Source organism: Cyphomyrmex costatus, unplaced genomic scaffold (assembly GCF_001594065.2).
Source record: "Cyphomyrmex costatus isolate MS0001 unplaced genomic scaffold, Ccosl1.0 scaffold1135, whole genome shotgun sequence".
In the NCBI taxonomy this organism is placed as follows: domain Eukaryota; kingdom Metazoa; phylum Arthropoda; class Insecta; order Hymenoptera; family Formicidae; genus Cyphomyrmex; species Cyphomyrmex costatus.
Window position 1 is genome coordinate 31,827 of NW_017275103.1, and position 14,895 is coordinate 46,721.

A 14,895-nucleotide genomic window follows, 5' to 3' on the forward strand; every position below is an offset into this window, starting at 1 on the left:
AGAACGTAGACCGAGTTAGCTTTACGGAGAATAGGTTATCTGTACAAAAATAGTACAGATTTCAAATTCTCTTGAAGCACTTTGATCTTAGCTTTCTGTTACAGATATTTGGAGAGATTTTAAAAGGCGAAAAAAATGTGTGCTCAAAAATCAAGCGGATGGTGTGTCGTAAAGGAGGACTGTAATAAAAATATTGTGGAAAAACGACACTTTTTTCGGTTTCCAAAGGAACATGACAGGTACAACTTTTTATTTCATTTATTTTCTAAAACACATACGAATTTATTGTATATTATGCTATATATTAACATATGTATATTTGGAATATTCAATATTTTTTAATTTCTGTATACAACACATATATATATACCATAACATATATATAACATATATATAACATATATATATGTATATGTGTAGATATATATATCTATTATTTTTTTATCTATATTTTATTTGTATTTACAATAACCAATATAATAATATTTATATAGATGGTTGCAATGGATACGTGCGTGTGAAACATTAGATTTAGGGTGCGTTCCGAGTCGCGCATGAAGCGCGTAGACTGCATAGAAAGTCGTTCCGAGTTAACTATTGCGCGCTTCGAAAGTGCTTCGAGAGTACTTGAATTCCCCAGATTGTACTAACCGTACTGAATTCTTAGCACTCCACTCAGCGCATTGACTGCTTCTCTTTCGACCTGGGCAGCGATCATGTAACTTTTCCCCTAGAGCGGAAAGGCGAAAAGTGAAAGATTTCACGTGAACTTATGATCATAGAACTCGGCGAAACGTTGAAACGTGAAACTTTTCACGTGAATTTTTCCGCCATCAAATGTGATAGCGGGAAGGTGAAAGTTTAGTGACTCGAAGTAACTAGAACATTGAGATGCAAGAAACGTTTCTAGTTTCTAAAGTTATCATCCAAGGAGAACAAAACAATCAAAATAATATCAATATAACGTCAAATTGACATTATTTTGATTGTCTTTAAAACAATTCTTTAAAACAATCTTTTTTTTTTATTAATTGAATTTAGTAGTGCTGCGCATAATGAGTGCGAGTAAGAGAAATGATCATTTCTCTTACTCGCACTCATCAGAATCGGAAGCAGAACTCGAAACCTAAAATGGGTCCACTTTTATTTTATGGAGTGGAGTCTCCTTATATCTTACTTCCTGGTTGCGCTACTGTATATACTGTGCTAGTGGCAACTAGTGGAACAGACGATTGCAGCGTTAAGAGCGTGAGCGTTGTGAACGTTAGGTGGAACGCACCCTCTATATGTCGATGGTGGAATCTCCTTATATCTTCCTTCATGGTAGTCGGTATGACAGATTTCCTAACCTAAATAGTCGTCAACTTTGACGTTTAATATCTCGGTTCATAGGGCAGAGCGACACTCTTTTCTGCCAGATTCTTTCGTTTCGTGCAAAAACGCGTCGAATGAGCCTAATTTCATTATAATCGGTGTGTAGGCAGACGTCTCCAACATTCTATCGTTCCGAAATGGTCGTTCGTAAGTAGTCGTTCGTCGACTGCTTGCAATCGTGCAGTCTCAGCGTTGCACGCAATTGCAACTAATCGTCGACGTCGACCATCCGACACCCGAACTGTCCGAACGTCGATGGTCGACTGACGTCGACGGACATCTGCGACAGTTTTGCGAATTGCGAGTACCAATACTACCGAGTAGTGCGAGTGCATAGCGCGACAGTGCAAGTGGGACCAAACATTGGCCGAACCCTACAGGCCTACACTCGTGTTAACTCGTGTTCGAAAGGCGGCGACGGCTCTGTCATGGTATGTACTTTAAAAAGCCATAATTGCCGCAGAGCCTCGAGTGGCTCGCGAGTTGATTTGCCTTGGTTAAAACACTTGAAATATTGGAAGCGTAAGCCATTAGCCATGATATGAATGCATGCTAATGTCGGCTAATGTGTGATACTTTTCTATCGCGGAATTACATAATGTATATGCATCAATCACGATTTATCACACGGTGTGAACAGGCATGAGGAAGAGGGAGGAGACGAAGTGCGGAGACGTGCAAATGTCAAAATCATACGGCGCAACGTTATATCTCGTCGCTATATGATTAAATAAAAATCGTTGACTCGTTTCTTCTTTCCAAAAACTAGCTTCCGTATCGCTTGTCATCGCTTGCACTCGTAATTAGCATCGAACGTCGAGATCTCTTGGCTTAATATTATGTTTATATTCCATTAGGAATTGATTATTATTTCTCTCCACGTTAATGTGCAATGCGGCGCGATGCGCTGCTATCAATTGCCATTAGGACTGCATTCGGAAATATCACCCTTATTTCCTCGTATAATCTTATCCTTATTATTCATTCAATGTTAAACAAGAATAAAACAATACACAGGGGTATTCGGGTGATATTTCCGAACTCAGCCTAGAAGTTACACACAAATCCCTTGGAGAGTATATTCGATTTTCGACTTGTAAAACGTATTAATATTGTCTTTATATACTTATTAAGTGCTAATAATTGTGCTCGTATTCGTAGTCGTAGATTTGTGTTCTTTAAGGTTGAATAACTTGATAATCCAAAAAATGTACTTCAATAATGCTCCTCCCTCTAAATCACTCTAGATTGTCCTGTATAAGAATATAAGTGTATACAATAGACTCGAATAACAGATCAGAGAGTAATTCAAGTTGTAAATAACAACGTGTGTTTTCTAAAATTATTTTTCTGTCTGAATCTGATTAAATGCTATGACAATTATTTGTGTATTATTTGTATGCCTTTGTAAATCTTGCAGGAAATTCCAAGGAAGTTTCTAGAATAAGCAAAGAATATTCATTTCGAATGTCGTCAAAGTCATTGCAAACAATGATACAAACAAAACTTCTTGCATTTGTGGATGACATTTCGTAGCTGTTAAAACATTTCTTGTATCTTTTTATATCAAATTCAACGATTATTTGCATTTTGGCATCGAGAAATGCCAGCACCATCTCCGACCCTCTCTAGCTTATCAGAAATACCTATGTGTGAGAAAACAGAAGTCAATGATACCGATTCTCTGCCTCCTTGGGCCAAAATCACACTTACATCTGCAGAAGCTGAAATCGAAAAACTGATCACGCGAAATGAGTTGAAAGATGCTGAGGTAACTTATTTCTGTCAAGTAGAACCAATTCTTCAAGATGGGCCACAGTGAGTATTATCAATCAGCGAATCTTATAAAAAATACTATGTGTAATTTTTCTATGTTAAAAGAGTAAAAAAAAAGATGTAATTGTTTTTGTTTGCAATTGTATCAATTCTCTATTTCATGTTTATAATACATTTAGTTAATTTAATTAATATTTTTGTATTTTTTGAAATTATTCTGTATAATTGTCTATAAAATAAGTATTGAATATTTTATAGATGCGGTTTAGTGGCGCTTTCCATGGCATCACAAGAATATACAAAACCAGTTTCTGTGAATCAACTTCTTGCTGAAGCTCGTGTTCGAGGATTTACACAACACGGAGAAGTATATAGTGTCGATTTCATGGGGACATTGGCTGCAGAATATTTACCTGATCATAAACCAGATATTTTAGTAGATTTACAACAGTGTCCAGATACGTTAACTCATGCTTTAGCACATGGAGCAATGGTGCTGATACCATATGATTCTGACTTTAATCACGCTCCATGTTTAAAAAAAGGTCATAAAGCACATTGGGCATTGCTTGTTGGTCTAATCTCTTCCAGGTATGATTTATTGCTCTATCTGAATTTCGGATTGGATTTTTTTTATTTTTCTTTTTGAAAACATTTATTACGTATACCAGGTATACAAGTATTAAATGCGGATTTAAAAAAAAAAAAAAAAACGTTAATTTCGGAAGAATGATAAAAAGTGGTTTATTCAATACTTTGAAGCATACTGCTCCATTGCTAGTTACACATTTTTCCTATCTTTCGGGTGATTTGTGGATATCACGCCAGTAAAAATCTTTCCCTTTTGCCACGAACTATTCATCGAGCTATTTTTTCATATCTTCGTACGAATAAAAGCGCTGCTCAGCAAGTGTGTGACCCATCGATGTAAACAAGTGGTAATCGGAAGGAACCAAGTCTGCAGCGGGATTCTCTAAACGTTTTTTCGATAATTGTTGTTATCGTTAACTAGCGACAACCAATGAGAGCCGCGCTTTCTTTCAGGATTGTCCTGCCATTGACTGTCGCTAGTTAACGATAGCGACAATCATCGATAAAACGTTTAGAGAATCCCGCAACTGGTGAGTAAGCCGCATGGGCTAGCACTTCCCAGCTGAGTGCTTCCAACGTGTCGCGAATCGGTTTTGCCGTATGTGATGGAGGAGCATTGTCATAGAGAAAAATGATCTTGTGTTGCTTTTTTCGATATTCTGGTCGTTTTTCGAGTAGCGAACGATTCAAATCGATCAATTGTTGTTGGTAGCGTTTGGTATTAATCGTTTCAGCAGGCTTTAACAGCTCATAATAGACCACACCCTTCTGGTCCCACCAAACACAGAGCATCGTCTTCCTGCCAAAGCGATTCGGTCTTGCGGTCGATGTGGGTGATTTTTTGCGCTTGGGATTCTCAAAATATATCTACTTTTCATCCCCAGTAACGATACAATGCAAAAACGACTTTCTTTTGTATCGTTCGAGCAAAATTTCACATGTGTTTTTGCGCCTCTCCATCTACCTCTCGTTTAACTCATATAGTATCCATATGCCGACCTTTTGAATCTTTCCCATCTCTCGTAGGCGATTAAAAACAGTTTGTTGACTAATGCTCAATTGCTTTGCGAATTGTTTTTGTGTTCGTGAATTATCTTCGTCCAACAATGCTCGCAATTCTACATCTTCGTATCTTTTTGGCGGTTTTCCGTGTTTCTTGTCTACAACATCGAAATCACCACTTTTGAAACGCCGAAAGATCGTTCACACGTATCTTGCGATGGAGAATGTTCTCCATAAGCCTCTCGAAGTAATCAGTATGATTCAGCAGCAGTTTTAATTAATGCTGTCGGCAAATGCTCTTTATTTGTCACAAATTTCGACATATTGAACACAACAAAACAATACTATGCAAACACTCAATTTATCACTTATGCGCGTTTGATACTTGTTGATGGCACAACAAAATGGCATATACGTCAAATCTTTATACTACACACTAGTGTTCCTATAATAACATAGTATATAGTATATAGTGTTCCTATTATTATAGGAACACTACTACACACTAGAGTACCTATAATTACTCTACTACACACTGCATTGGTGCACCATCTATTATCCCAAATCTGCATTTCATACTTGTACACCTGGTATATAAAGAAAACATCAGTTTTCTACATTAAGTGTACTTTTAGTTATTAATTTTATTATGTGATGTACATTAATTTTACTCGCTTGTTAAAGAGTGATGACAAAAAAACCTGTTTTTTTACCCATTTTTTGGACCTCGAATTTTAAGGGTCGACAGGAGTGACCCAGAGATCTCTAGTCGAAGATGAATTTTTTATTCCTAAATTACGGCTAAAATACTGGATGGATCGCGTTTTAATTATGATATTCGTAATTAGGAAAGGCTCCTAAAGGCTCGTACAGAGCTATTTTTTTTTTGTAAAAAAAAGGCATAATAAAAATTTGTTCTGTTATCTCACTCGATGTGTACTATGGTGCAGTTGAGAGGTGTATACATGATCTTATTTTAATAAAAATTGTCAAGAATCAAATCTGACTCTGTACGAGCCTTCCCAGCAATATAACAATGAAATCTCAACAGGTTTCATAAGGAAATATTATTTTTTTGAGGAAAAAAATGAGCATAACTGACCTAAATCTGCACTGATCTGCACTCATAAATGTATACCTTTATGCTGAAATTATGGCTGAAATATAACATGAATCGTGTTTTGATTGTGATATTCGTAATCAAAAAAGGCTCTTGAAGGTTCATACAGAGCTTTTTTTTTTGTAAAAAAGGCATAACAAAAATATTTCTGGTCTCCACGGGTCACTCCTGTCGACCTTAAACTTTTTATGCCAAATAATACTATATGATGTAACATTAATCCTAGAGAAATTTTAAGATGAGCATAGGCGTGGTTCCGGAGATATAAAGGGATGAAAGTGATGGTTTCTCATAAAGTATACGAAACTCTTCAAGTCTATACCAAGGAATAAAATATATATTTAACGAAGTAAAACATCGTTTCTTATGGATTTTTTAATGCCGGTTTTAATTATGACCTCAATTTTCGTCTAGCATGAAGATTCCTAAAGATAGATGCAGTTGAAGTGACATTTGACACTGCCTCTCACAGATCGGGATGCTTTTCTACTATGAGTCCCCTTGATTCTCACAGATTGGGGTTTTTAACACAGATTTTTAATAAGAATCCCCTTGGCTCTCATATATTGGAGTGCTTTTTTAATGTGAGTCCTCTTGCCTCTTAATATGTAGGGTTGTTTTGTAAATCGTGATAGATACATTGCATATTTCAGGATTGATTATTTTTATCCCATGGTATTGAGCAAATCCAAGGAACCACACAATTGTCATTATATGATTGCAACAACCTGCAGTCACCACTTTCACAAGTACAATAGTACTCATGAATAGAATCCCGTCCAGTTTTTACTTTATCTATCAAAACAAAAATGTAATAATACTTATCACTACAGTAACGAGATATGAACAATGAATCGTAAATGATCTATTCGACAGAATTTACCGTTAATATTACCAATGAACTTCAACCACATTTTCTTCCTTATGCAATATACTCTAACTGGAAATCATCATTTTCACCTCCTTGTATTTCCAGAACCGTGCCTATGCTCATTTTGAAATTTTACTAGGATTAATGTTTCATCTAATAGTACTATTTGCCATAAAAAAAAAGTTTGAAATTCGAGATCCAAAAAATAGGCGAAGCTATCATTCTTTTTATTAAAATTGATTTACTTTCTTCGCGCGTAAGTATGTATTTCAAAGTGAGGACAAAAAAAATTACTATGATATTAATATTTTTAGACAAGGATATCACGTTCTGGCACGTCACGGCAAATCGCGTCATTTGGCTTGTTGGCCCTTACGTGATTTGATTGAAAGTAACGGCAACTTGGAGGAAGAGGGTACAGCGAGACATGCGGGAGGATACGTTATACCAAAGGGTGGTGTTGGAGGTCAGAAAGGCTTACGCGGCAGAGCACTGGCATTACATCCATACATGTAGAGTTATAATGAAAAAAATTATAGGTAATTTATTAATTTCACGCTAAAAAAAATTAAAATTTGCCAATAATCTATGTCCATTTGTGCTAAATATTCGAGACGTAACATTGCTTATAATAACAAAAAATATCATTTCTGGACTCTTAGAATTCCAAAAATTCAGTCGACAACGGGCAAATGAGAGTACGGCGTGGTTCTTGTTACGCAAAACAATAAAAATTGATAGCTTTTCTCAATTTATTCCAGTTTTAGAACGTTTCGATTCATATAGATCCTTCATCAGCTAATACAGCATATCCATAAATTCTTCTATTTTACATAATAATTAATAATTCTTGTGGAATATGTCACATCACATTGTTAGATGAAATGTTCAAAATCTCACAAGATACAATAAAACAAATCAAACTCAAATCGTTCATCTTAGGTATTAAAAATAGCCAAAAGAAAATTAACACATAAAACCATCTTATACAAAAATTACATCATAACAGTACAATGGCCAAACGTTCGACGTTCTAAAACTGGAATAAATTGAGAAAAGCTATCAATTTTTATTGTTTTGCGTAACAAGAACCACGCCGTACTCTCATTTGCCCGTTGTCGACTGAATTATTGCATATAATACACACGGCTTCCATAAGGATCAATCAATTATGTATATTATACGACTCTTTAATTAAATTTAAATTTATGCAAAATACTTTACATAATGGTAGTCATGATATCTATTAAAAAGTGTTAGTATTTGCAATTCTAAATGGCATTATTTTTGTTTTACTGGAATTATACGTAACTTAATGTAAATAAGAATTCCGGCAGGCCGAAATAATTGTCTCTCGATAGTATTATATCCTTTAGATTGAAATGCAAAAGTGTACGCATACACAGTAAAGTAAAAAATGAGATATAAAATGTTCACATAAGTAAATATATATATATGCATATACATATGTGTGCATGCGTACGTGTGCGTATGTGTGTATGTAGCAAGTTGTTATCAAAAGTGATAATTCAGAAGGAAAGATCTAAGTATGTTTCTTCAAACAAAGGATGTATAATAGGTTTTTGACAACAATTGTGGTTTCTGTCTTATGTTAATGTAATAAGTAAAGAGTAAATCTATTATATCAATTTTTTGCTAAACTATATCTTAATTATAATAAATAACTATATAGTATATCAGCTTTAATATACAACTTTTAAAATATTTACACACACACACACACACACACACACATATGTATATATACATACATACACATATACAGTGTGTTTAGTTTAAGTTAACAGTTATATATATATATTCAACAAGTAGAGATATAAAGAGTATATCTTTAGATAAAAAATTTATATATACGTATATAGATTCATAGCAAAAACAGAATTTTAATATTCGTTCTTTTTAAATTATATGCTAATATTTTAATATTTATTTATTGTTCTATAAAAAAAACTTCACTATATTTCTTTTAAATACACTTACACACGATACATCCGCGCGCGCACGCACGCACGCACGCACACACACACACACACACACACACACACACACACACACACACACACACACACACACACACACACACACACACACACACACACACACAAAATAAAAGACTTAAAGAAATACTCACATGACTGGCTGGTCTTTTCAGTCATATAAAAACATTTCATACATTTTATATAAAATTCTATTAATATGACATTCATAATATTATAATATTGTAAAAGAAATTAAAGAGATGCTATAAATTTATAGACTTGGTATAGCTTCAAATTAATCAAAAGAAGCCTTTAAAATAAGTTTTACCTAAGTGCCGTGAAAAAATCGAAGTCCATTTATATATAGGAAATGTGCACTATATAAATATATGATACATACCCAATTTTTAAGCTTCTATTTATTATTATGCATTACAATCAAAATATTCTATAAAAATATTTATTCACATGATGAGATATACTCTTTTTTCTACATTTCATATGCATTCAGAAGCGATTAAGTAACAGAAGTAATTAAAAATTGTTTAAAAGGTACAAGAACGTTTTCTTAGCAATTGTATAATATCTGTTAAATGTTTGTGTTATCTTGATAGTATCGAAGTAAATATCTTTTTTTGGTAGATTATCAATATGAACGCAGTATGTGTAAAAGTATAAAAGAATAATGTCTTCCTTTATCATCGCGATACAGTCTTCACATAAATTTTTCGCAAAATGAACAAGAAAAAGTATATATACAACTATATAATCATATATTTTCAATATAGGATAGTCTTTAAAGATTACATTCTTCTATGTAAAATTGTTTAAATAATTATAAAAATACCAATTTTTTATCGAGCTAGTAATTTTAAAAATAATTATTACAGTTATATATCATGTATAGAATGCAATATTTATGATTATGTTGGTTATTGTTAATGTTTATTACATATGTTTGTACATATTTATGTTATTTATTAATAGTTTTTCCCTTCAATTTAAAATTGAAAAAATGAATTTATATAATTTGTTTCAAGCAGTGACTGTATTGGATGTGATATTACCGTAACGATGCTATGCTCGTATATAAGTGAGAATTGCCACGCCTTTCTAAATCATGTTTTATGAGAAAATTTGATTTTTGAGCTATAAAATTAATGTGCAACGATTAAACCTAGGAATCTCTGTTTATAGAGTACATCAGTAATAATAAATGTATATATATATATATCATGTGACAAAATATATTAAGAAATCTAATCAAATAAGAAATTTTATGTTTCAAGATTACAAATGTTGATTGTAAACTAATGATATACATGTCAACAGTGTATTCTTATTTCGTTGTTAATATACCATGTCATTTTCTTTATATATGTATACTTATCTTTAGTATTTTTGTTTATATTCCTTTCTCTTATCATATATCTATTTTTGCTAATATTTGAATTGTGTGAGCCTATATTAATATACACTACTCAATAAAATTAAAGTATCACTTGCTCCACCCTGCAAAAATAGGCAAACTTTCAGATTAAATAACTTCGTAAAAAATCATCGTATCGAGATGTTTAAAAAAGCATTTTAAAGTTTGAAATCTGTACTTTTCAAATCAATAATTTAAAAGAACGGTATTACTGATATTTCATAAAGTTACACAAACATAAATGAAAATGCATCAAATCTCAAAATTTTTTGGACGAAATTTGCGAAAGTCCACGGTACGAATTAAAAATTATGTTAAAGCAAAAGAGGTCATTTGTATTTCAACGTTGAATAACTCAGTGAAAAAAAATCGTACAGAGATCGAAAAAAGGCAAATTAAAGATAAAGATTCACTCTTTCGAAAGCTGTAAACCGCATTTGTGCATAATTTTTAGTTCGCGCCGTGGACTTTTGCAAAAAAAAAAAACAATCTGTTTAAAACAAGACTAAAAGGCCGGAATCAGACTACGCATTGAAGATTGAGATTGAAGATTGAAAGATTAAATTTTGGCTAATTAAAATAATAGGAGTTAAAATTTCTTTATCCTCATTGGTCAAATTTCAATTTTTAATCTTCAATCTCAATTTTCAATGCGTAGTCTGATTCCGGCCTAATGAGAATTCAGTGCAGTTAATGAAGTACAAATATATTTGCGCGCTTCATTAATCGTGTAAGTATAACCATGGTAGAAAGATAAGGGTATGCTCCACAGACTTCTATACAGGGAATGGAAGTAACTCGTTACTTGTAACGAAGTTACAGTTACAAGTTACTTTTTTGGTAACTTTACTGGTGACTGCGTTACTTTCTTTTTTTGGTAACTGTAACGGTAACGAGTTACATTTTTTGGGTAACGGTAACGAAATTTACAGTTACTTTTGTCGTTACTTTGCACACGATTGAACACGGTTCGATTGGATACATGCTATTTATAGCGCTTATCAATAATGGGCCTTCTACAATAAGCCGTAAGTCACAAATCATAAGTCATAAACTAGAAATGGACCAATCACAGTTGTCAATTTTGAGTTTCTTACTTCCGATTTATGACTTATGGCTTATTGTAGAAGGCCCATAAGGCTTGAAAGCCCTTAGACATTCGGCCGTTATGATTCAGTAATTATTTTACACTTCTATCTTCTATGTAATACATAGGACATACAAATATTTCAGTTTGCTGCATATTTTACAGGTTTTAGAATTACAAAACTGTGTTTAAAAAAAATTAAAAAATAAATTAAATAATAGTAAAATGAGAAGGGCTATGAACCCAAAAGCGAAACAGTTTAAAAGACGATGACAATAAGTGTCGAAACGTCGTTTGTTTTTATCTTGTTTTATCTATGTATTGTTCTAATATATATTTATACATTTAATTACATTGTCATCGTCGTTCTTATCGGAAATAAACTATTTCATTATTGGCTCGTAACCCTTCTCATTTTACTTTTATTTAATTTATTATTTGAGCCATTCTACATTGTTTTTTTTTTTTCAAAATAAAACTATATATTTGTCAGTATTACATATAAAAAAAAAAAGCAAAAGTACATTTTTAAATTGATTTTAAAAAAGTAACGGAAAAGTAACGAAAAGTTATTTTTCAAGTAACGGTAACTGTAACGAGTTACTTTTAAAAAGCGATAACTGTAACTGTAACTAGTTACATTTTTTACTCGGTAACGAGTAGAGTCCTAGATATCAGAGAAGCGCAACCGACTTAAGTCAGTATCGCAAAATTACTAAGAAAAGTATTAAAAATGGCGTCGTTTGCAGACGAAATATGAAATCCACCAATCGTCTATTAGTCAGCCATTTTTAATACCACTGAGTGAATGTCATGATTGGTTGACAGTCAGCTAATCAGGACGCGGAACATCGGTTGCGCTTCTCTGATATCTAGGACTCTAGTAACGAGTAACTGTAACTAGTTATTTTTAAAAAGTAACTTTCCATTCCCTGCTTCTATATAGTAGTGACCCTCCAATAAGAGTCTGGCCACCTTCTCCCCGGTTTGTGATTGGTCCGACATTTATCATCCATTCCCGCAAATTTCTTTAAATTTATAAATTGTAAAAATTAATAAATTCGTAAAAATTAAAGTAGAATCAATTACAATTTTTATTTTTATTATTATTTAACTTATATTAACATTATTAAATATTTTCTATAAAAACTTTTATGTAAAAAAAACGTTGCAATATGTCTTTCATAAAATAAAAACAACAATTAAGTAAGTATTATAAATATATTGAAAATATAAAAATTAATATATTAAGAATATATAAAATTTATAAAAATATTACAAGATTAAGAAACTTTAATAAAAATTAAATTTAAATACAAATAATACAATTAATGCTTTAAAATTCTTAACAAAAAATACTTAGGTAGCACCAATAGGGAATAAATAAAGTAGTATATTTATGCAGAAAAAAATATTTCATGTATATTTCATATTATTTATGTATATTAGATATACAGTATTTATATTTAATAAAAATGTTTTTGTAATTATTATATTTAACATATAACAAAAATGTAACATATATTCCTTTAACGCATAATAAAAATAATATAAATAATAATATTAATCATAATAATATAATAATATTAATAATAATAATAATAATAAATAATAATAATAATAATATAATAATAATATAATAATAATATAATAATATAATATAATAATAATATATAATATAATAATATTAATCATAATGATTCTTCTTCTTCTTCGAATATTAATGGTCCTGTTGTGGGATTCTCTAAACGTTTTTTCGATAATTGTTGTAATCGTTAACTAGCGACAGCCAATGAGAGCAGCGCTTTCTTTTAGGATTGTCCTGCCATTGGCTGTCGCCAGTTAACGATAGCGACAATCATCGATAAAACGTTTAGAGAATCCCGCAACTGGTCTTAAAAATGATACGATGCATGAGGCGAGACCAGGAAGTAAGATATAAGGAGACTCCACTCCGTAAAATAAAAGTGGACCCATTTTAGGTTTCGAGTTCAGCTTCCGATTCTGATGAGTGCGAGTAAGAGAAATGATCATTTCTCACAGCACTACTAAATTCACGAGCGCTGCGAGTGTCGACAATCGGAAACGGAACTCGAAACCTAAAATGGGTTCATGTCTTGTAGACTGGCGAGATCGAGTGGAGTCTCCTTAGTCCTTATATCTTCCTTCATGGGCGAGACGAAACAGAAACAGAAACTATGAAGTTTGTAGAGCTACAATCAGCTACAACTTACAGCGCCACTAGAATGAGATAGCATGATTTTTTCTCTCTCGCACAATTTTGACGAATAATGGCGGACTCACGTGTCCAGACTCTTATTAGAGGGTCACTACACTAATGCAGTTTTCATATAAACCTAGCACGGCGCTAGTGCTGCACCAGTTTTCCCAGTGAAAAACGCTACGTCACTGGTGGTAGTAGGTTGGTAGTTGTTTTCTCCTCATTTTTTTGTTTCTACGACATTATTAGAGGTAAATTTTGACGCAATTTTTTGTGATTTAAACCCGATTATAGATATATATCAACGACGTTACTTTGACTTTAAAGCTTGTTCTGCAGTGTGCATTTTGTTTTCTGTTTCTTACGTTGTGCTACTTTTATATCTTATCTTTTTTCCTCTTTTTCCTATTTTTCATTTTCTATCGCCCAAGATGAAAGTTAACAAACATCGGAAGAAACAAGAAATATAATTGTCGGAAAAACGATTGTAAAGAAAAAGAAAGCAAGAGATAAAAAGCAAGAAATAGTAAACAAAGAGCTCATTGTAGAATAGAGAACAATCTTCAGAGACTGTCCTCACGTCTCATTGTCTTCATGGGTTAAGAATATTCCAAGCGGACACTGTCTAGGCTGTAACTTCTAGGTGGTTAGGCCCCAAGCGGCTAGAATGTTATTTTCTCTATGTTTTGGGGCTGCTATGACGCCCCGAACCTAAGCTTTACTGTCTATACACCTCTCTGTCCACATGGGTTTTGATTTATTTGGAATACAACTACGTATAATAAAAACATTGCACGAGTGACTAATTCATTTTTTTAATTGATTTTAAATTTCGTACACTCTATTGTATGGAATAGTGAAACCCATACGCAAGAGCATGGAACAAAGCTGTCACAGAGCATGAAGAAAAGCATATTCATAGCACTACATGTAGTCTGTATGACAGATTTCCTAATCTCAATAGTTGTCAACTTTAACGCTTAATATCTCGGTTCGAAGAGCAGAGCAACATTTTTTATTGCCAGATTCGTTCGTTTGGTGCAAAAACGAATCGAATGAGTGTATTTTTATCAAAATTTGAACAGAGCGGGGTATTCTATATCTTTACCGAAACTTAGAAAGAGAAAACTGATTTTTGACGCTGTTGCAACTTTTACGTTTTATCATGTTAGACATTGGCATTACAAGATACATTGGTATCTTTGATATGATTGCAAAGCACAAGGTGGTACACCTGTATTCTGATCGCATTTAATTATAATTAATATAAAGCTGAAACATGTAGTAGGTTTATAATATTATTTATTTGTTTTTGCTTTAATTTTTTAAAATACACATTAATTTATTTTTTAGTTTATCATTATTTGACTTGTATGCCCTTTATATATATATATATATATATATATATATATATATATATATAT

General features: G+C 32.5%; 2 protein-coding genes across 5 annotated transcripts in view; both read left to right on the forward strand.

Annotated features, from left to right (window-relative positions):
- Positions 1-1,773: 1,773 nt before the first annotated feature.
- Positions 1,774-9,973, forward strand: LOC108777283 (UPF0692 protein CG33108). The gene is made up of 5 exons (XM_018544124.1): positions 1,774-1,805; positions 2,795-3,192; positions 3,409-3,741; positions 7,049-7,273; positions 9,778-9,973. The coding sequence occupies exons 2-4, from the start codon at positions 2,978-2,980 to the stop codon at positions 7,248-7,250; spliced, it is 750 nt and encodes a 249-aa protein (XP_018399626.1). The 5' UTR covers positions 1,774-1,805; positions 2,795-2,977; the 3' UTR covers positions 7,251-7,273; positions 9,778-9,973.
- Positions 9,974-13,645: 3,672 nt separating this feature from the next.
- Positions 13,646-14,895, forward strand: part of Ip259 (NSA2 ribosome biogenesis factor-like IP259) — a 4,922-nt gene continuing 3,672 nt past the window's right edge. Inside the window, exon 1 of one of the 4 annotated variants that reach the window (XM_018544135.1) lies at positions 13,646-13,722. The gene's annotated coding sequence lies outside the window, so the exon portion shown is untranslated. Of the gene's footprint in view, positions 13,723-13,890; positions 14,118-14,895 lie in introns of those variants that run through there. The other 3 variants (XM_018544157.1, XM_018544149.1, XM_018544143.1) reach the window with 3 other exon arrangements.

What these genes read in the sequence shown, in the direction of transcription:
- LOC108777283 (XM_018544124.1), top strand. Translation starts at nt 2,978, where the DNA reads ATGCCAGCACCATCTCCGACCCTCTCTAGCTTATCAGAAATACCTATG. An exon ending in ATTCTTCAAGATGGGCCACA is followed by an intron (nt 3,193 to 3,408) that starts GTGAGTATTATC and finishes AATATTTTATAG; the next exon opens with ATGCGGTTTAGTGGCGCTTT. An exon ending in GTTGGTCTAATCTCTTCCAG is followed by an intron (nt 3,742 to 7,048) that starts GTATGATTTATT and finishes TAATATTTTTAG; the next exon opens with ACAAGGATATCACGTTCTGG.